Genomic DNA, 22,645 nt, shown 5'->3' with positions numbered 1-22,645 from the left:
GATCGAAAGTCAGACGACATCAGGATCGTGGTTAGAAGTTGTTTGTTGGAAGGGAGAAAAACTTGTAAATTTTACTTATGAACTCACCCTAGGCATATCTAATTCAGCATTTAATAGAGTGTTGCAGATATTTTTTTTGGGTAAATTCAAGGTTTAATCTCTGAAGTTTTTTAAACTCTTCAACAGCCTATAAATTTTGAAAACTTTCAATTTAATCATCAATTTTCACCAATTACACAATTAAAACCTCAAATTTCGATTAAATATTTTTTTCAAAATTCTGGATTGTTACAAATGATGAGCAAAAGGATTTTTCAGAGTTAAGAGCACTTATCTGGGAAGCAACGATCTTTTCGATGAATTTTAACTCCTGCAGCTTCTCCTTTGTGGGTCGGAAATGGAATCAAGCGGTGCATGCAACGGCTTTAAAAGGTTAATCGGAACTGATGGATCGCTTCTGGGTCAAGGATGCACCTCTCTCAGTTCTTCTCCAAGTAGCGGCAGACCGTCGCTTCATCGAGCCTCCATAGGCACTTATTTGTGTTTGAATGCCAAGATAGGGAGCTTCTTTAGCACGTTTACTCTCTCTTCCTTTCGGGCACTTCTTCATTGTCTCGTACTTCTAGCCCTTCAGGATCCGAATGGGTCGATTGCAAAGCTTTTGCTTTTTCTGTTACTTTTCTGCTTCTTAGTTTTATGTTCTATTAAATTTTAGTGGGTTTTTAGTTGCATTTGTTTTCCTTTTCACCAAACTTGTGTTTCCATGTACTTTTGTTTTTTTTTTCTCTTCAATAAAATTTATCGATCGGTATCTATTAAAAAAATTGTTTCAATTGTAATTAATTACGCTTAAAGAAAGGGAGAAAATTCAAACAATTTTTCCGAAGATACCAAAAAAGAGACACATTTACGTTATGCTTAGAAATTGAAAAGGAATAAGAAAACGTGTGAATAGCTTTCACGCTAAGGAGTTGTCGCGGGGAAATATATATATATATATATATATTTATTAAAAGAGATTATTTTTATTATTTTTTGGTGTTTTTACATTTTAATAGGAATAAAACTAATTTAAAGTAGGGAACTCTATTTTTATAACTGAACTTTGATTATAATTTTATACTAGTCATTATGTTTTAAAAAAAATTAATTTAATAATTTAACTTTTGAATTATTTTATTTTTATTATTCAGACTTTAATACATAAGAGGATGATCTGATATAATATTTTTTGATGTGGGCTATCTTTTATTGTTGCGAAAGCCACCTTATTTTTTTTACTATCTTCATTTTATCGTATTTCGAATCATTTTAAAATTTTTAGAGTTTCATTTTCTCCTTACTCCATTATTAATATTGTTTTTCTTTGACATCTTCTTCAGTATTTTTTACATCGATTTGTTTATCTCATTGTTACCTATAACTCTATCAATTTAGTTTTTTTTTTTATTTTTTAAGAAATTTGTAAAATTTCAATCCAAAACACAGAGAAAAACGTTTTTGATCTATAATCTAATCCTCATGGTTCAATTACTATGGAATCACGATATATTGCTCATATCTTTCTTCTCCATTTTTCCACTATTAAGATTTTGAAGAAAGTATTTCACTATTGAAAAATAAGAAAAAATTAAAAAGTTGAGTTAAAATTTTTTGAAAAAATATCTTAAAGGCATTTTTATAAATTTAAAAGAAAATTTACAAGATTTATATGATTTTGAAAATAATAGAGATTTGTTATAACATTGGCAAATAAATAATGACGAAATGATAAAAATCGAAAGAAATGTCAAAGTTGAGAGATAAAATCGAAATTTCAAAAGTTTATTGGCCAAAATAAGAATATGACTAAAGTTAAGTGATAATATATGTAGTTTACCCTTTAAATTAACTTGAGCAATACTGCAGTCTGCAAACGATTACGCGAGAACTGTCAAAAAGTTAAAACCTTCCCCGACTTTGATAAAAACCCTTATTTTTTCGTTCAAAACAGAACCCTTTCAATTTCTATTTTCTCTGAAACCGTCAACCATCAAAGCATAGAGCCTTCAACAAAAATCCTAGAAAGATTACAGTTTTAGTAAAAGAAAAAGCATAGAAAAATAATGGATGAAGGAAACAACGACAACAGCATAGTAAACAATGTGGCCAGAGCGATTGTTGCTGCTCTTGATTGGAACTCTACTCCCGATGCTCGCAAAGCCGCTTCTTTTTACCTTGAATCCGTACTCTCTGTCTCTCTCTTCATGATAAATATTTGTCAAATGTTGTTTCTGCATGTAAATTAATCAATTTTGTTATGATGAATACTTATTTGGAAGTTGACATCATTGTGGAAGTTTCGAACAGCGATTCATTAGACTAGTTTTGAATTTGTGTAATGTTGGGAAATTTATGAACTTTGTTTTTTGTTTTATTTTTTTCTCTAGGATTGATTAGTGGTTCAATTGCGTTTTAAGGGTTTACTCTAAAGAGTTCATTGAAATTTGCTTTTATGGAACTAATAGATCTCCCTTAGCTGGCATTTTTGATAATAATGGTCTGATCTTTGTGCATTCCCTTATTTTTTTTCATTTTTTCAAACGGGTTTTGGTTGAGTGTCAAACTTTTGAGCAGGCATTGATTAACTTTTGGTCTCTACTCTATGGAGGTTTTAAAATCTGCTTTTTGCAGCTTTTACATGCATTTTATCTGCTATTCTGTGGTTTTCATCTGCTTAGGATAAGTATCCGGTGTTTGTATGGATATTGGATTGAATTTTGACTACCTGTGATTGGGTCTTTTTTTTTGTTCTTTTTATAAGTTTGTACTGTTTGAATCCTTTAGAATGATTTTAACAGTCTAGAAACAGTTCATCTTTGTGGCATTTAGATGTTCCATTAGTAATATGATTGGGATTTTAGGACTTTGGCAACTAGAATCAATAATTATGCATCCTGCTGAATTTTATAACTATGATTCGGAAAGCAGTCAGTTCTTAGCGATTATCTTGCATTTTTTTAGGATAGTGTTGGTTGATCAACTTTTGCCTCGTGATCAGTAATAAAAGTGAGCTCTAAAACTATGAAGAAAAGAAACCGTAAAAAGGGGCTAAAGTCTTCCTATGAAAAGAGTTTATCAAATGAAGCTTGCAAACATTGCAAAATCTAATTTGCTGCACTATTTACTTCCACATCATTACCCAATTGATTTCTCTCTCTTAAATATTTGCAGATTAAAGCAGGAGATATACGGGTTTTGGTGAACACATCATTCCTTTTAGTAAAAAAAGATTGGTCTTCTGAGATTCGGTTACATGCATTTAAAATGCTACAGGTTTGAGCTCACTCACAGCTTTCCTCCTCCCGTTCTGTTCATGTTGCATGCTCACTTCGAAAAATTAAATTTTAGGTTACCAATGAGTTAATTATGATGATAAGCCTGTCTTGAAAATAAGATACTTAGCTTCTTAATCTCTGTGCAGCACGTGGTTCGGTTTCGGTGGGAGGAATTTGGTCCTTCAGAACATAGAAACTTTGCAAATGCTGCTTTTGATTTAATGTCTGAAATTGCAGACACTTGTGAGGAATGGGCTTTGAAAAGTCAAACTGCTGCACTTGTTGCTGAGGTTTTCACCACATTGCCTTAGCTTTTGACTTATTTTATGTGCATCTGGTTATCATTTTTTCAGTTATATAACTATAGATTTATGTGTGTGTGTTAATGTATATTTGTTGTTTGACAGATTGTTAGAAGAGAATTTGTAAATCTTTGGCAAGAGCTGCTTCCCTCTCTAGTTTCCCTATCCAGCAAAGGCCATGTACAAGTAAAGCTCCTTGCAACTTACATTTAGTCATGATCTTTTTGTATTCTTGAATCATGCTTTGGATGAATTTGTTGGTTTCCATTTTAGGCTGAGTTGGTCTCCATGATGCTGAGATGGCTTCCTGAAGATATTACAGTCCACAATGAAGATTTGGAAGGTTTATATTCTTACCTTGACTTCGATTTTGTTTTTGTTCTAAAACTGAATGATTTTATTTTTCGGCACCCAAGATGTCGCAATTCTGCTTTCTTTGAAACATTGCAAATGGAATGCTCATTTCTTTTCTCTTCTTTTTTTCATTATGAGAGTGATATTATATATATCAATATATCATATGATGTTTTAAGCTTCTTCAATTTATCATTCAGGTGATCGGCGTAGGTTGCTGTTACGTGGTCTTACTCAGTCTTTGCCAGAAATTTTGCCACTATTGTTTACTGTATGTATGCCTCCATCTTTTCCTGGAATATACATTGATTCTTTTAGCATTATTTTATCATCTTTAACTCTCAATCCAGTTACTGGAAAGGCATTATGGAGCGGCAATGAATGAGTTGGGTAGACAACAGCTAGATATCGCAAAACAGCATGCAGCTGCTGTAACAGCTACTTTAAATGCTGTAAATGCATATGCTGAATGGGCTCCTTTGTCCGATCTTGCTAAATATGGCATCATTCACGGGTATGATATTCTTCTTTTACTTCTCAAAAGATGATTTTTAATCATTGGGGCGATCCCTTCTTTACTCATACTCCCCTATTTTCACAGGTGCTGTTTTCTACTTTCTTCTCCCGATTTTCGCCTTCATGCTTGTGAGTTTTTCAAACTTGTCTCTCCGAGGTATGCTATAGGATTTGCTTGATTATGATATGGATTTTCTCTCCTAGAAGACTACTGTTTGCCATTATGAACTCTCGATTCTGACATGCAGAAAGAGACCTACGGATGACTCTGCTTCTGACTTTGATTCTGCGATGAGTAACATCTTTCAAATCTTGATGAATGTATCCCAAGATTTTTTGGTTAGGTCTAGCTCAGCTGGTGCAGCTATAGATGAAAATGACTACGAGTTCGCTGAATATGTATGTGAAAGTATGGTGTCTTTGGGTTCCTCAAACTTGCAATGTGTTCTTGGAGATAGCGCTACATTCTCTCTTTATCTACAGAAGGTAATGACTGTCAAAAGATTGCTGCATAGTTTTGTAAGATTGCTATTTTTTATCTTTAATTCAACTGAAGTGTATTTTACAAACAAGTCTCCTAAGATTGCGGCATAGTTTTGTAAGACATTTTCATTTGCTAATTATTTTTCTGCTACTCTTGTTTAATGAGTAATATCTTCTAGTTATGTTCTACTTTTATCTTTCAGATGCTCGGGTTTTTTCAACATTTTAAGCTAGCTCTTCATAATCAGTCTCTGCAATTTTGGTTGGTATGTGGAAGTTTCCATAAATTGTTGTAACTTGTAATAGGAAAGCATGAATAACAAATAGCTAACTTCAAATAAATTTCGTGGTGGCTTGTTTCTCCAGGCGCTAATGAGGGATTCAATGTCAAAGCCAAAGCTTTCAGTACATTCATCTGGAGATGGGTCGACTGCTACTAATGCAGACTTCACTTTGGCTCAGGTTGACGATGGAAAAAGAAAGATTTTAACTTTTCTGAATGACAATATTTGTAGTACAATTCTCGATATATCTTTCCAACGCATGCTTAGGAAAGAAAAGCTCGTCACTGGAACAACCCTTTCTTTGGGAGTTTTGGAATTGTGGAGTGATGATTTTGAAGACAAGGGTGACTTTGGCTCTTACCGTTCTAGGCTGGTAGGCTCTCTTAACCTCGGATTTGTTTATATCTAGATCTAGATTTGCTACTTTTGATTGTAAAACCATACTTTTATGATTGCAGCTTGAGTTAATCAAGCTTATTGCTTCCAACAAGCCTCTTGTGGCTGCTGCTAAAGTTTCTGAAAGAATTATTATGATCATTAGGAACCTCTTGAATTCTCCCATGCCTGTTCAGGTTATGTTGCCAACCCTTTTCATTTCTGTCCTTTCTATGATACCTTGTCCATATGTTGAGACTTAGATTTTCGTTGTTAATATCTTTTTTAACTTCCAGGATTTGGCTGTGATGGAAAGCATGCAAATGGCTCTGGAAAATGTTGTTAGTTCTATTTTTGACGGATCAAATCAATTTCCCGGGGGTAGTTCAGAAGTTCATTCAGCTTTATGTAGAATATTTGAAGGTTTGCTAAAAAAATTCTTATTTATCAGAGGTTCTTGGTTTAGCATAGGATACGTACTGAACAATTCTATTTACTGTGAATTGAAGATTTACTCCGGGAACTTCTTTCTTTGAACTGGACTGAGCCGGCCCTTGTGGAAGTACTTGGCCACTATCTAGATGCAATGGGTCCCTTCCTCAAGTATTTTCCCAATGCAGTTGCCAGTGTCATCAATAAGCTTTTTGAGCTCTTAAATTCACTTCCTTTTATTGTTAAGGTTCTCATGTTTTTTTTTTATTTGTTTCACGCTATTGCTTGCAATAAGGACCACAAAATTTTTTTTACCTTAATCTTTTGTTTGGTAGGATCCTTCTACAAGCAGCACTCGGCATGCAAGGTTGCAGATTTGTACGTCATTTATTCGAATAGCAAAAGCTGCTGATAAAAGTGTTCTGCCTCACATGAAGGTGACTGGTGTTTCTTTTTTTTATCTGTTGAGCAAGATGATAATATATTTAATTGAAGTTTTTTTTAAGTTTGAAAATGCTGACTTTTTCTCAAACTGAAATGAAAAATTCAGATGCTTAACCTTTAGATCGCCTTTTTTGGGCTGCAGAAAACTCCACTAAATCACTTTTGTGTAGTATTAACAAGTTTCTAGCTTGTCATTAGGGTTAAAAACCTGTTATATACGAACTCCTGTTCCTTCCACTTTAATTGAATAGATAAATTAGGATAATCGTGTTCCTTAAAAACGAACACTTTCTTTTTATTTGTTTTATTTTTTAAGGATCTCCCCAATATTTCTCCATATCCAAAAGCGAGCTTCGGTTTTGTTTGCTGTAGGAAGACATTATGACTGCTTGTATAGCTGTTAAATTAGAGCAGAAAAAGTCCACTTAATCCTTAAGTAGATACAAACTTAAGTGCGCTTCATAAGGAAATCCAGTAGAATCTGTCACAAAGGTTTAGATAATTAAGCGTTATAGCTATCATAATTAAGCGTTATACCCAATATTCAGGGTATTGCTGATACAATGGCACATTTGCAAAGAGAAGGTCGTTTGCTTCGTGGTGAACATAATCTTCTTGGTGAAGCATTTCTTGTAATGGCTTCTGCTGCGGGGTAATTACTTGCTTCAAGTGTCTCAATCATCTTGTAAAGCCAGCTTCTTTTGTTTTCATTGTTATCAATTTTTCTTGAAATGGAGCAGGAGTCAACAGCAGCAAGAAGTTTTGGCATGGTTACTTGAACCCATGAGCCAACAGTGGATACAGATAGAATGGCAAAATAATTACTTGTCTGAACCTCTTGGTCTAGTTCGTTTATGCTCCGAGAGAGCATTTATGTGGTCACTTTTCCACACTGTGACATTCTTCGAGAAAGCACTTAAGAGGAGTGGAATGAGGAAAGGCAATTTGAACTTACAAAAAAGCTCAACAGAAAATTCTACACCACATCCGATAGCTTCACATCTTTCGTGGATGCTTCCTCCTCTCTTAAAAGTATGATATTGTATTGAAGAACCAACCTATATTTTCTTACAGATTTTTCTTTGTTGCATTACTTGTTAAACAATGACCCTATTGTATTAATTGAATCTCATCTGGGAGATAACAGGGCAAACATTGTTTTATCATTTGCAGCTGCTTCGTGGTATGCATTCCCTTTGGTCACCGTCTGTGTTCCAAATGTTACCTGGAGAAATCAAAGCAGCAATGAGCATGAGTGATGTGGAGCGATCCAGTCTTCTCGGTGGTGGGAACCTGAAATCTTTAAAGGGTACATTAACCTTCGTAGATGGACCTCAGTTTGATGTGAATAAGGAAGGATATACCGAACCAAATGAGGCTGACATAAGAAATTGGCTAAAGGGTATCCGAGATAGTGGGTAAGTAATGGCATCTTTGCACATTTCTATCTAACTTACAAAATTGTTTATGTATTAGTATTGAGATTTTAGCTTGTCCTTTGTTACTTGGACTCAAGTAGGAGTGTGGATACATGTATGCTTAATTTTTCCTTTTTTCCATATATATATGGAGAATCTTGAAGGGTCATATCCCTACACTGATGTCTGATATGTGTCGGACACGGGTACTTCAAGCAAAATAAAGAGTTGTAGCATCATAGAGTGCAGCTACTTGACTGAAAATCAAACTTATCAGTCATCATCTGCTCATCATGTCTTTTCAAATCTGTGCTAACATGTCTTCCATAATCATAGGTACAATGTATTGGGCCTATCTACAACCATCGGGGATCCATTTTTCAAGTGCATGGATGTCGATTCTGTTGCTTTAACTCTAATTGAGAATATACAGTCAATGGAGTTCAGACATATACGACAGCTTGTTCATTCTATTTTGATTCCACTAGTTAAGTCCTGTCCTCCGGATATGTGGGAGATATGGCTCCAAAAGCTACTGCACCCGTTATTTGTTCATTGTCATCAAGCTCTGAGCTGTTCATGGTCTGGTCTTTTGCATGAAGGCCGGGCAAAGGTCCCTGATAATCATGGGATTCTCACTGGGTCAGACTTAAAAGTGGAAGTAATGGAGGAGAAACTACTTCGAGATTTAACTCGTGAGATATGTTTGCTCCTTTCTACTATAGCATCACCCGGATTAAATGCCAGCCTTCCATCGCTGGAACATTCTGGTCATGTTGGCCGCATCGACACGTCTTCTTTGAAAGATTTGGATGCATTTGCTTCGGGCTCTATGGTCGGGTATGAAATACACCCATTAGTTATTTCTTTTACTCTTGACATGTGACTATACTTTTACATCTTCATTATTAGCTGTTCCATAGAATCTAGTTTTCTCAACGGTTACTTCTTATTGCAGTTTTCTTTTAAAGCATAAAAGCCTGGCAATCCCGATGTTGCAAATTTCACTGGAAGCATTTTCTTGGACAGACAGTGAAGCAGTGACCAAAGCCTGTTCTTTCTCAGCTGCTGTGGTTCTTCTAGCTATATTCACGAACAATGCGGATCTCCAGGAATTTGTTTCGAGAGATCTATTTTCTGCTGCCATTCGAGGTCTGGCACTCGAGTCAAACGCTTTTATCAGTGCTGATCTCGTTAACCTCTGCCGCGAAATATTCATATATCTATGTGACAGAAAACCGGCTCCCAGACAGGTTAGCTTCGGATCTAATCACTTCATAGTATTAAGTGGACACACTCTTGATCTTACAGGCTTTTTGAACTAATGTCTTGAAACGCTAACATAAGGATGTCTTCATTGGACTATACCAGATTTTACTCTCCCTTCCTTGTATTAGCTCCAACGATTTACATGCCCTCGAAGAAGCCTTGACTAAAACGGCTAGTCCAAAAGAACAAAAGCAGCATATGAAGAGCTTTCTTTTATTAGCTACCGGGAACAACTTAAAAGCTCTTGCTGCTCAGAAAAGTGTAAACATTATAACAAATGTCACAGGTATTCACTCAATTTTTCATCATATTGCATTCTCTTTCCCTCTAATCCGAGTAAAGGTTGTTCCAAGTAATTTCATGTTTAACCTTTTAGATCATTAACGCGGATTAGGAGGGAACCTCCGAGTAAGTTCTGTGACATGTCCTGACTAATTTTATTATGTTCCACCTTTCAGCAAGGCCACGCAGTTCACTCAATGCTCCAGAAAATAGAATTGATGAGGGGGAAACTGTGGGATTGGCAGCTATTTTGTGAAGGGTTTTCGGATTTGAGTATTGTACAGAAAATTTAATCCAGAAAAAAAAAAGATGAACATCTCCTACAGACACGGTAAAACATCGAGGTATACTGAATCTTTTTTTTTTTGGGGTGTGGGGTTATTTATTAGTGGTTATGCAATCAATTCATCCAGGGTGGTTATGGCTCATATGATTCTGCAACCGTGTAAGTTGGAATATTTCTTTCATATCTTTGGCTGATTGTATGTTCAAACTTGTTATACTTTTTGGTGGTGGCAATCTGATATTCCTATGTTTAAAGTTATGTCGCTTGAACTCGGCGTAAGTTCGTGTATGGATACGAGTACATATATTTATGAAATTGAAACGTCATTCAAAGAAATGCGTAAAACACATGACTCCATGTGTTGAAAGAGCTTTCCATGTGTGTGTACACTTACAGCTATTTCAGTTACTATCTTATGCATAATATATAAAATAGTTAAAGCTTCCTGTCCATGGGTTGGGCAGCTCGGCTTTTTTAGAGTTATATGGGGTTGGCAATGGAGGGTAGTATAATATATAATCTAAATCGCATGCCAACCCTCGAAGTTTTATGTACTCCCGTTGGAGTTGGAACCATATTCTTTGGTGCTTAAAAATGTATCTGATGCAATAAATTTATTTAATATCAATGCTTTTCTAATAAGCATGTCACATATATCTAAAATGAGTTAGGATCCAAGTTTTACATCGATTTTTACACCGATTTAATATCATTTGATGAATGTAAATAAATGGTTGGGATCCACAATAAAAAAATGAAGAGATATATACGGGTAAAAAATCATATATATATATATATGAATGATAAAAGGATAGTAATATGCAAAGGAGGCATATAATTTCTTTGTAAAGTGGCTCAACTTAAAGAGGACATGTAAACTGTAAATGATGAATGATGAAAAGCATCCTACAAAATCAGTTAAAAGTAGAAGATTGGGGATGGAGGGAACCCATTTTCTGCGGCTTTTAGCAGAGAGGAATAATCCCCAATATATATATAAAGAATCTTGACTTGAGAATATGACTCAATGGCTTTAGTTTGAGTTAGGATTCCTACATTCCAATTCCTGTGGCTTGTTTTCAACAATGGGAATACCATTCCGTGGTCATTTCTCACTTTTTTATTCCACCCCAATGCTCCTGACTGACCAATAACCATCTTACACACGTGTCAGGCTTATGATTGAAACCAGCCCCCCTTTAATCTCATATTCTCACCCATATATTCTCTGTCCCAAGCATCTTCTGTAGTCTTCCCGGGGGGGGGGAACAAAGTAAAATTATATTAACACTGAGAATCAATGAAAAGGAAAAATGAAATGTTTAAAGTACAGGAAGAAAGACACAAATTTCAATTGATTTGTGCATGAAATATTTGGAGCTGGATATATGGACAAAAGGACTGAACTTTCAGTTTGAGAAACATCAGAGAATGTTAACTACTTTTTATGTAATAAAATGTTGGAACATTGATGATTGTGTCCTTATCAGGCACGAAGTGAAGTACTGGAAACTTGTGTTTTTGGTCCTACAAATGGTTTATTTACATGCACTTTTTTGTACAACAAATGCACAACTACTTGTTTCGTCTCAACAAAAATACTTGTCTTTCAACAAAGTTCTAACTGATAAATGGAAAAGAAATAATATATAAAACTTGAACAAGAACAATAGGAATTCTCATTCTTCAAATTTGGTTCAATCCAAAGAAATGGGTTTAGATTTGTTGGGTAATGTTTTACGTCTTTAATTAATCTCAAAAGATAATGCTTAGTCTGCAATTATATTCCTATCCACATGCCATCAAACTGTATTAGGTTTCTGCTTTTAATACTTTTGAGACCAAGTATTTATAGATTCTCTCAAACTGCATAAATATATTCTGACATATCAGAATCAATTGATTTCCTAAAAAGTCCAGTTGAAACTAATGTGAAAGACATTATTAGAATTTTATATTACTCGAATTCGAATATAAATCTCGAATAAATTTTAAATTTTTCTCATATATTTGAAGAGTTGTGAGAAGATATATATCCCTAAACTCGTTCTTGAATATGTGTAGGAAACGAGTGTGAAACATAAATATTTGAAAGCAACGGCGGATGTACGTTCAAGGCGGACACTTGAAATTCGATTTTTTTATATTAATTGTTTATTTTATTGATGGTGTCCTATCCACCTTGAAATTTTATTTGTGTTCTATACGAAAAAATTATAATATATATATATATATATATGTGTGTGTTTACCCTAAAAATTATTTATGGATTCTCCACTGCTTAAACAAAACGAAGAGTCGAAGGAATATATGTAGCTTATAATTGCTTTGAAACCAACCCTAAAATCTACTTTTTGTTTACTACTAGAAAATTTTCAAGCACTCATTTTAACGGAGTATCCTTATATATATATATATCATTATTCTTCAACAAGTTTTATTTAATTTTCTCTATTTGGCTGGTTTATACTATTTGCCAGATTTAGTCTCTATAACTAAGTATTACGAATTTATTCTTCATTAGCTGTTGATCATGCAAATATTATAACTAAATAAATCTCAAGAGTGAATACTTACAAGGCTAATCGAGCGAGTTCAAATGATCTAATCTTTATCTCTGATCAAACTTAAGTTTTAAAAATGAAACTCCATCCTATTATGAACTAAAACTTCTTTGGCAAGCATGATCACATGTAAGAATGCATAATTCCATGTTTTCTACGTGTCAGATCATGCAGGAAGAAGGAAAGAAAAAGGGAATAATTTGCATGCTTTCATGGATATATATATATATATATTCAGCTGACATTACCATATATAAATAACGTGGAATGATAATAACAGATTAATTAAGATAAGATCATAAAAAAGTCATGAAAATGGAGAAAGAAGAGTTTATAGATTCATAAAAGGAGAATAAAGAAAAACCAGACAAAGGCATTAGGGTCAATGGCAAGTTGTCGTTTTCAGGGACAGGGATTGTCATGCCATGTTTTTTCAACAAATGCAAATACAAAAATACCTGCCTTTTCATCGGGTCCCCGACATGCTTAGGATTCGCCATTTGAGAGGCGGCTGTCTTAACACTTATATGCCCATTGAAGAAAGCTAAAGTATAAGGGTCCCCATCCCCATCTTCTAAACTATACTTACTCGGTCTCGAAGTTCAGTGTCTGATATGAATATAATCGGTTTTATCTATTTTCGTATATCGAAATACCCTTTTCTAGAGATGAAGTTATGCTTCGTCCGAGAACAGTATACATGTTCTATTATTAATTATATTGTCTCCTTTAAGTTGATATTCTGACTCCGTTCCATCCCGAACTCTATCTATATTAATTGGACTCAGAGTTGAGTGTTGTACAATTAATGCTTAGTTTTTTTCATAGATTTGGAGAACCGTATTTTCGTACTCGTGTCCATATATGTTTTGAAGAAAAATAGAAGTTGAACAAAGTACCAAACTTGGTGTAGCAGACAAATCATGGGACGTATTCCATATTCCATTCCTTTGCCATCAAACAATCTCCAAGGAAAAGCATCTTTCTTCCATGTATATAATTCCATAGTTTCAAGGTGCTTCAGTCAAAAGAATCTTCTTCTTCTTCTTTACATTCTGCAAATATAAACCAGTTAAAATCTTTCTTTTATGTGCATGTCTCCATCTAAACTCCCTTTGACATAGATAACATTGAACTAAAACTTGGTTATAATCTCATTAGTTAATTGTAAAACTGAGAGAATCCATTATGATTGCAGAGACTCAAATAAACAAAGTTAGTGGATTCCCCTAATGCAAGTCATCCCCCTGGGGAATAAGGTTCTTTGGGCTTTTGCCAGTGGGGTAGGGCGAAAATGGTGGATCAATTCCCAGTACCTAATTCAAGTTCTTGAGGTATTTTAGAAAGTTGGTTTTGTGTTACTAATGGATCAGGTCATGGTGTTGCCATCTAGCAATGTCCCAGATTCTATTATTCTAAAAACTGCTTTATAAAAGCCATGGTTGGGGTCACCTTTGTCTTGTAAGAACTGGCCATTAGGGGAGACGTCGTGAACCCGTGGTACGTGTCCTGTATCTTTTGCTTCATAGGATAAAACAAGCTTAAATCGAGTTTTGAGTTCGGATTCGGAGATTGCAAATGTACCACCATCATCAACAACAAGGCAAGATCACGCAGGCTTCTTTGAGAATGGCGATTCCAGAGAGGCATTTGTTACTGCAAGGTGGAAATGGCACCGGAGATTCGGGTCTTGTCCTCTCGACCGATGCGAAGCCGAGACTTAAGTGGACGCCTGATCTCCATGAACGCTTCATTGAAGCTGTCAATCAGCTCGGAGGAGCAGACAGTAAGTAAATTCATGCTATGTTGCTTGGAATTGGAATAAAAGTGCTGGTACATAAAGTGCATTAGACTGGTACAAATAGCTGTTTTTTTTTTGCTGCAGAGGCTACTCCCAAAACAGTATTGAAATTAATGGGGATTCCTGGCCTTACTTTATACCATCTCAAGAGTCACCTTCAGGTAATTTATATCTAAATTATCATGAAAGTTGTGTTCATAGAATCTAGAGGCCATTCTATGAAAAAATCTAGATGGATAAACCTTGTTTTCCACAACAAAATGTTGGTGACCTGTTTAGCTTGCACCAAGTTTGTGGGACTGAAACTGGTCTTCACCGATCCCTGGTCGTCTTTCCCAGCCGGCAGTCCGAAAGTAATGCCCTTTCCGAATTCTCCGAGTGAAACCTTTCAATATGATCTAGGAGCTACCAGAATGTCTCATCTCGATTGGTTTTCAACTTGTCCCTTCCAATTATCAATTTGGTATTGGAACTGTAATAATGTCTTGGTCGGTTCCCGACCTGCCTCATTGTCCACTAAATCCTCCTGATCAATCTGAACTTGAAACTGCCACAATGTCTCCAGAATCCGGTGATTCGGAAATCGTCACACTTTTAGTCTGGTAACTTAAACTTTTACAATTGCTAAGTAAATTCTCACATTTTGGTTGCAGAAGTACAGGCTCAGTAAAAATCCCCATGGGCAAGTTAATAGTGGCAGTAACAGAATAGGTGAGAAAACAGTGTTCCTCTTTCAGACCGATAAGTTCGATTTATCTACGATTTCTATGTATTTGGAGGATCCTTATAGGATCGTATTCCAATACTTGTGTCCGAATTTTCATCAAATCCGAGTTCTGGACAACGGATCCTGTTGAGAGCTTTCATTTTTGAAGATTAATTGTTTTAACTCAATGGATATAGGTGCGGTGGCAATGGCAGCAGTAGACAAAATGTCTGAGGCAAATGGGATTCAAATGAATAACTTAACTGTTGGACCTCAAACAAACAAGTAAGAACATTAATGAAGTTTCATAGTTCTGGATTTCAGTCATCCATCTAGTTCTTTATATACTGATTCTGATGTTCATAACACAACCAGAGGCTTACAGATTGGCAAAGCACTGCAAATGCAAATCGAAGTCCAGAGACAACTGCACGAACAGCTCGAGGTGCAGCGACATTTACAGCTTCGGATCGAGGCTCAAGGGAAGTACTTACAGTCAGTGTTGGAGAAAGCTCAAGAGACTCTTGGAAGACAAAATCCGGGTTCTATTGGACACGAAGTTGAAGCAGCCAAAGTACAATTATCCGAGCTGGTGTCTAAAGTGTCTAACCAATACTTGAATCCAACACTTTTGGATTTGAAAGATTTGCAGGGCTTATGCCACACGAAAACACAGACAAATCCGCCGGCGGATTGTTCGATCGACAGTTGTTTGACCTCCATAGAAGGATCTCAGAAAGAATACGAAATACACAACAATGGGATTTGCTTAAGACCATACAATCTTATAGCAGAAGATCCATGGTTGCGGCAAACCGAGCTGAAGCTGTCCGAAGAAATAAAGGAGACCAAAATCGTTCAATCTTCAATAGGCAAAATTGCAGAAAAAAACATGCTTTTTGCAGATAGAAGCTCCAGTGGCAGTGATTTGTCGATGACGGTAGGATTACAAGGAGAGAAAAGTAACGGCTTCAACAACAACAACAACAACAACATAAATGGAGAAGATGGACTCCATTACTTTGCAACAAAGCTTGATTTAAATGTTGAGGAAGAAAATGACGTAGCTTCCAGGTGTAAAGAGTTCGATCTGAATGGTCTCAGCTGGAGCTGAAAAGATTTGTTGAGCTTTTCATGACCAGATATGAGTGAAGAAGGCGAAGTTGATTATATTTATAATAGAATTTGGATTAAACATGGTGAAGGAATGCTGCTGATTGTGATTCAGGTTCAGACCAAAATCCATTCGATCTTGTACTTGAATAACTTGCAACAACTACATAAACATTATACATATTTCCAGCAACGCGATGCAGTTTTGTTTTGTTTTTCTTTTTGAACATCTAACGTTTATGACAGGAACATTATGCATTTACATAACTTTTAACTATTATATTAAACTTACTTAAATGATTGGATTTTTAATAGCAACATTATGCATTTACATAATTTTTTTTATAAAGTAAAAAGAAAAGGCTCATTACTTGCTAAGGATTAAATCGAGAATCTAATGTTAAAACTGAAAAATGTTCTGGAGCTATTGAAGGTATTATTTGTGGATTGAATTTTAACTCCATTGGCATCATTATTATTGTAACCTATGAAAGGACGTTGATATTAGACAGTTAAGCATGATTTGATCATATTAAAAAAATGATAGTTTTTTTATTAAATAATTTTAATTTCATTAAAATACAATGTGATAAAACAGTGTTTTTAATTGACATACCATGTGTTTAATTAACTTAATTAATATCTTCTAAAATGATCAGTCTAAATATTTTTAAATAAAATTAAACCCGATTTAATAGTTTAAAGGGATTATGATATAAAAGATGAAAACTTAAATTTATGGTATTACAAATGCTAAAATGATTTAAAAAAGGCTTAATGTAGAAATAAGTGTCCAAACTATACCTACAGTTGCCTAAATAATTTTTCGTTCAAAATAAGTGTATAACTATTGTCTCCCTACTTTTTGAAGTGTTTTCTGAAATATATTGAATTTGTTTTTATCATTTTTCGTCATTAATGATTTAATTTGTTTTCAGATTTATCTTGATAAGAGAGGAAGAAAGAGGTGTTAAAGAAGGTAAAGATTTTTTTGTCAAGTAATTAGCTTTCCGTGGAGCAAATTGACTGTAAATTGTTGATTGTTGGTTTTTTATTGCATGGTTTAGGTTTATGATACCGATAATGCAAATCAGAAGGAAATCAAGAAGCTGCAAAGGTATAGAGACCAGATCAAAACATGGATTCGAGATCAAGGATAAGAAAGTTAGTTACTAGTTTTATCTTCTTTTAAATGATTTGTTTGCTCTTACTGTAATCTAAATATTTATCTCATACTCTCCAAAAGAAAAGAAAAAAGTATGTCATAGTCGTCATGTGGTGTCGTTGAATCACCTTTGCCTTCAGTGATACTCTAAACTTTATTCTTACATTAATTGTATTAATTGAATTGAAGCTGATCATTATTACTATTTGCTTCTGTTGTTTATCAAAATAGATTAGTGGCTCTTATGAGCAGTTCCTGGTGGATGCAAATTGAACGAGAAATGGAAAGTTTTAAGGTATGTGAGAAAGAGACTAAGACAAAAGCATTCTCTAACGAAGGATTGGGCCAACATCCCAAAACTGTAAACTTTCTGCATGGTTTTTTGTTTTGTTTTTTTTTCCCCCAAAGTTTTTTTTCCACTACATGGAATGTGCTGTATGTTTTGATATATACCTCCAATTGGTCTGGTTGAGTACTTGGAACTTCTTGCTCCTTTTATGATATTCAACCATCTCAGTCAAACATCAAGTTGGCCCCTTTCTGCTGACAGTACTTAGAGGCCTAAATGGTCTTTCCCCCCTTTTTTCTTTATAAACTCTCTTTTGCTTCATCTCACCAAGCTTATTGAAGAATCTTCAAATCTTGAAAGCTTATTCCTCACTGACTGAAACTAATGTTTATTGGAAGCATGAGGTCCCAAAATTTTCCACTCTATTTGAATTATTTTTCATGTGTCAATTTCATTGTAGGATCCGAAGGAGAAGGTTATGTTAGAGACCCTGGATTGGTTGAATAATGTGGTATGGAATTTACCTTTTCTACCTTATTTTCTTTCTTGTGTAAAAATTGGCTTCAACTCCTTTATGGTGCAAGTTTTATTTATTCTCATAATATCTTTTCCGTTCTATCCTTGTTTGCTGAATAAACCATCATTCTTTATTTTGCTGAATAAACTATCATTTTTTTTGGTTGCTAATGGGACCTACCATTTTAATATATAGATATAGAAGTGCATTAAAACTTGCGAAGCATTCTTTCAGTTTATAACAAATGGCCGGTTTCACATACCTTTGATGGAGTCTTGAGCTACTGTTACGTAGAAAGAATTTGTACATCCAAAATGGAAGAGTCAAAAGAAACACATGATGAGTCGACTACTAACTTTAAAAGTTTAACCCAATTGTTTCATCTTCATGATCCATAAATTCAACCAATCTGAGACTAAAAAACAACCTATTTTCAACACTTTGTAGCATCAAGTGAGCTCTGGAGTCTGAGATGGCAAAAACAGGAACGATCAAAGGTCAAAATTTTAACATAGCTTATTTTAATAGAAAGCAAAATGTCTACAACGGAAAACCCAGAATAACCCCTTTTTTTTCCTCTGTTTCTTCTTCCCTTTTTGAGTTTTCCATCATTTTAAGCGCAACACCATACTGATTTTAATAGGAAAAAAGATGACAAAATTGTGACAACCAAAGCCAAAAGAAGCCAGGTTCCAATCCCCATTCTTCAAATATTCACACTTCGAATCCAACCCTGAACACAATGCAAAGGAAAACCTATCCACAACAGAGTGAATGTCCCATCCAATGGTATATCTGCCAGCAAATTATGGATCAGTTAGATGCAAGTCCAAGCGTGAGAAGAAAAGAAAAAAGGGCATTAGTCAACTATGTTGCTCAAACTTGGGGGTGACTATCGGATTAGAATATGCATCCACCATGAACATATTCAAGTTTTTCTAATTCTTCTTTCACATATTTTACATATAGTACACCACATCCATGACTGAATATGAGTTGGACACTATTGTGGAACATGGATACTTCATGGAATATAAAGAGTCAGAATAACATAACTAGTTAACCACTACAAAAAAGAGTAAGAGTATAGTTTATGACCATTGTTGGTTCTTCCTGAACTCAGTAAGGACAGGATATATGTTCTCAAAGGCTGTGTATGTCTCCTCTCTCACCTGAGATATTCAAACAAAGTGAATTAGTAAAGTTATGTGGGAGTTAACAATAACGGATGAACAACAGTCCAACATAATCACCTTAGCCCCAGTGATCACAATCTTCCCCGACACAAAAATAAGAAGCACGATCTTTGGTTGTTTCATTCGATAGATTAGGCCGGGAAAGAGTTCTGGTTCATACTGCATAAAACATCATTAAGATAAGTTCCAATCACTGACCCAAGCAAACCAGTCTTCACTCCTAACAAAGAGGATCTAAGCCTAAGAATTCCAAGTCCAAAATATTCATGCTTCCAGCAGTTCACTAACCAAATGAAAAGATTAGTTCAACACTGTTAGAAAGGGTGTTTCAAAACAATTAGGACTAAAAATTTTAGCCATCATTCCCTGAGCTTCAAAGCCATAAGGGATTTTACATGGAATTTAAGGGGCACACAGAAGAAGACTTTGTATGTGCATAAACACATTCAGAACGGGAAAAGGAAGTCAAACCTGGACATCCCAAATATCCACCTATAAACATGAGCAACCAATGTTCTAACATAAAAGGAAACAACTCAACAAACTGGAACAGCCACTTACACTTGAAAAGGCACCATGGGAGTAGGCAAGACCTTCAAGTCTAATAGGAAATTTGACATCACAAGACCCCACAATGTTCTGAATTTTGAAGTCCTGTCATTGACAACAAAAAGAGTAAACAAGAAGAAGGAGAAAACACTACCATTGAAGCGAGATATATAGTCCATAAACAAGAATCTATGAGCATGTTTTGCACAAGAGAAAAGAATAAAAATTTGAGGAAGTACCTTGAACTTAGCAGGAAAACCAAGCTTTTGGATAATTCTGGCATACTGAAAAGCACATATAGAATGTCTGTTTCGTCAAATTCATGATTGCAATGCATCATAATGGTAATAATAGATATCATGGAGGCACAGAGCAAATTGAACAGAATTAAGGGTACAAACATCTCAAAGATATATAAATACCTTCCTTGCAGCCAGTTTAGACTGCTGTTCGCTTTTAGCACCGGTGCAGACCTGAAGAAGCAAGGAAATTTGTTTTGGTAAATGAAATATTGAACAGTGATAACATGCTTGGCTCAAGCAATTGGTGCAAGCTCTAGTTACTATCTAGGGATTCTGACGCTGAATGCAACAAAATAAATGCATGTGACTGTAATTTCCAGTAAGGAATTACCATCTTCCCAGAGGCAAAAATCAAAGCTGTAGTTTTGGGCTCCCTGATTCTCATAATGACAGCAGCAAAACGCTGTAGGGTTATTAGGTAAATAAAAGGTTAGCAAGTGTGTACCAGCGGCATGATCAGAAACTGCACAAACAAGAAAAAAAGATAATAAGTATAATTAACCATCCCAAGCATACCTTGGGATTGTATTCGGCATTTCGGGCTTGCAGTGCAATTTGCTTAAGATCCAACTTGCAATCTAAGTTCACAGTTGATACGATGTTCCTAAAAAACAATAATACTAATACTAAGATTTCCATATACCAATTGCAGTCATCTATAGAGGATTAAGGGCATGGTTGTCAAGGATGCAAGGCACACTCTAGCCACTCAAACTCTTATATTGCCTGTGTTGCACTGCGTAATCTGCATAATGCATGTTTTAGTACGAGTCTGTCTATACACACACATACGTATATTTGAGTGTATGTATGTATGTGTATACATATATAATAATAATAATAAGCTTAATATATGTAAATTGATAATAAAATATTATCAGTGGTCCAGTTTATCCTACAAAACCTGAAATTTTTTTCTCCCTTTTGTTGCCCAATATGCATGATTTGCTTAATGTCTAGCATCTGTCTTGAATACTTTTAACAAGCTCACATGCATATCAACTAAATCACCTTCTTCCCACATATATGATCAAAACCCATCCCCCTAACCAAATTCCCTTACACAATCCAACGCAAGAAATACCTCTCCACGAACTTATCATCAAGAAATGGTCTAGCACGAATTAGAGATGCATGCTCCCAAGACGCAACCTTTTTTCGAATAAATTTATTGAACACGTATCTCCAATAACCCAAAGATCATAGCATCCACGCGCTAGTATCCCATTCAGCTTATAAAATTGCACGCGTCAGAATCAAAGAAAAGAGAGGCAACAAGGAGACTTACTGGAGAATGGGAACAATACCAGATGGGTGCTTAGAAAGATCAACTGGTTGGCTCCCTTCCAAGCCTCCTTGTTCTGCCATTTCCTTTTTTGCTTCTCCCCCAAAATTTCGTCAAGAATTCGATTGTTTCTCTAGATATCTAAAAACAAAAAACCCAGATCGTATTTTACCAAAAATTAATCAAATTCAACATGTTTATAAACAAAATAGGGTTTTAAAATTAGAGAAATCAAGAAATTTTGGAGGTCATGAACAGAATATCCAAAACAAAACCAGATCGAGCCAGATCTAATAAAGTTCAACACGTTTTCAAAAAAAAAAAGTCGGGAAACAAAGGTGTAAAGCTACAAAAAGAAAAGAGAGGGAAAAATAGAGGAAATGTTTGAAAAGAAGGGTCTTTTATAGGCTTTGGTTAGAGTTTATAAATAAGAGAAACAGACCCAAGTAGAGAAACGAATTGGGATTTCTCGAGAGTGTGGATTGGATGATGAGAGTTTTGACAGTTTATGAGGCGGTGGTTAGATGAATTTGGGAATTTTTGTACCCTAGATCTCCCTATTAAAAATAGTTGACTCTATTACGGTTGAGAATTACCGGGTTCAACGGTTTGTTGGGGGTCGATCTCAGCCTTCCGAGTTTTTTCGCAGTTTAAAATTTGGTATATTTATAGACACCCATGGGGGTTTTGACGTCAATATTGTTTATTTTTAAATTATTTTGACATAATTAAATGACCTCATTAATTAAGAAATTTGTATTTAAGTGAACAGATATTATTTCATGTCATCTCAAATTTATAAAATAAAATAAAATTATTTTCGAAACAATAAATTATATAAAAGGTCACTTAATAATTTTTTATTTTATTAAAATAGAAAAAATAAAATTAATAGTGATTTTGTCAAAAAGAAATTTAGTGTGTAAAATAAAAACATGATAAACTACATATATCACTATTTAATTATGAGAAAATTTTATTTTAACTATCGATCTTTTAATTTTATCAATTAGATTATTTAATTATTTAAACATTGTTAATCAAGTCATCTGTTGTTAATATTTGATGAAAGAATTGAAGTGATAGTTAAAAAAAATGGTATAATTACACATTCGATTCTCATTACTTACAGATTCAATCAATTGGATCTTAATTTTAATTTAATTCAATAAATTTAGATCAAATTGATTGCATGTGTAAGTAATGAAGACCAATGTATAAATATATCATTCTTTTTAACAACCATGTCAGTTCTTCTGTCAAATGCTAATGATGAACAACTTGATTGACAACGTTTAAATAGTTAAGTGATTTGATTGAAAAAAATTAAAAGAACCATGGTAAAAATAGAATCGCCCTAAATTAAGTAGTTAATGGTGTAGTTTACCCATGAAAA

The 22,645-nt window shown here is 34.7% G+C and overlaps 3 protein-coding genes across 6 annotated transcripts; 2 read left to right on the top strand and 1 right to left on the bottom strand.

The window, feature by feature from the left end:
* The first annotated feature begins 1,997 nt into the window (after positions 1–1,997).
* LOC120161685 (protein HASTY 1-like) lies at positions 1,998–21,726 on the top strand. 3 transcript variants are annotated; one of them, XM_039171897.1, is made up of 22 exons: positions 2,000–2,225; positions 3,214–3,315; positions 3,464–3,607; positions 3,725–3,805; positions 3,893–3,962; positions 4,174–4,244; positions 4,324–4,487; positions 4,575–4,646; positions 4,738–4,975; positions 5,176–5,238; positions 5,339–5,629; positions 5,715–5,828; positions 5,928–6,054; positions 6,141–6,304; positions 6,399–6,500; positions 7,056–7,159; positions 7,248–7,539; positions 7,681–7,925; positions 8,262–8,765; positions 8,884–9,178; positions 9,297–9,480; positions 9,653–10,098. In XM_039171897.1, the coding sequence occupies exons 1-22, from the start codon at positions 2,106–2,108 to the stop codon at positions 9,730–9,732; spliced, it is 3,627 nt and encodes a 1,208-aa protein (XP_039027828.1). In that variant the 5' UTR covers positions 2,000–2,105; the 3' UTR covers positions 9,733–10,098. The 3 variants fall into 3 exon arrangements, with proteins under 3 accessions (XP_039027829.1, XP_039027828.1, XP_039027827.1); XM_039171896.1 differs by having other exon boundaries at positions 2,001–2,225; positions 6,141–6,310; XM_039171898.1 differs by lacking the exons at positions 8,884–9,178; positions 9,297–9,480; positions 9,653–10,098 and adding an exon at positions 21,601–21,726 and having other exon boundaries at positions 1,998–2,225; positions 6,141–6,310; positions 8,262–8,605.
* LOC120161687 (myb-related protein 2-like) lies at positions 13,693–16,157 on the top strand. Of its 2 annotated transcripts, XM_039171900.1 has the most exons (6): positions 13,693–14,112; positions 14,212–14,288; positions 14,781–14,838; positions 15,031–15,118; positions 15,209–15,965; positions 16,005–16,157. In XM_039171900.1, the coding sequence occupies exons 1-5, from the start codon at positions 13,905–13,907 to the stop codon at positions 15,945–15,947; spliced, it is 1,170 nt and encodes a 389-aa protein (XP_039027831.1). In that variant the 5' UTR covers positions 13,693–13,904; the 3' UTR covers positions 15,948–15,965; positions 16,005–16,157. The 2 variants fall into 2 exon arrangements, with proteins under 2 accessions (XP_039027831.1, XP_039027830.1); XM_039171899.1 differs by having other exon boundaries at positions 15,209–16,157.
* LOC120161689 (TATA-box-binding protein-like) lies at positions 18,326–21,465 on the bottom strand. The gene is made up of 9 exons (XM_039171904.1): positions 21,253–21,465; positions 20,481–20,568; positions 20,296–20,367; positions 20,085–20,135; positions 19,902–19,946; positions 19,675–19,767; positions 19,171–19,272; positions 19,016–19,089; positions 18,326–18,712 (listed from the first exon to the last, which is right to left on the bottom strand). Coding segments are annotated over exons 1-9 (606 nt in total). The 5' UTR covers positions 21,333–21,465; the 3' UTR covers positions 18,326–18,711.
* Positions 21,727–22,645: the final 919 nt, after the last annotated feature.

Source organism: Hibiscus syriacus, unplaced genomic scaffold, assembly GCF_006381635.1.
Source record: "Hibiscus syriacus cultivar Baekdansim isolate YM2019G1 unplaced genomic scaffold, ASM638163v2 tig00111402_pilon, whole genome shotgun sequence".
Taxonomy (NCBI): Eukaryota; Viridiplantae; Streptophyta; class Magnoliopsida; order Malvales; family Malvaceae; genus Hibiscus; species Hibiscus syriacus.
The sequence above is the reverse complement of the archived record's forward strand: the minus strand, read 5'-3'. Positions and strand labels throughout refer to the sequence as shown.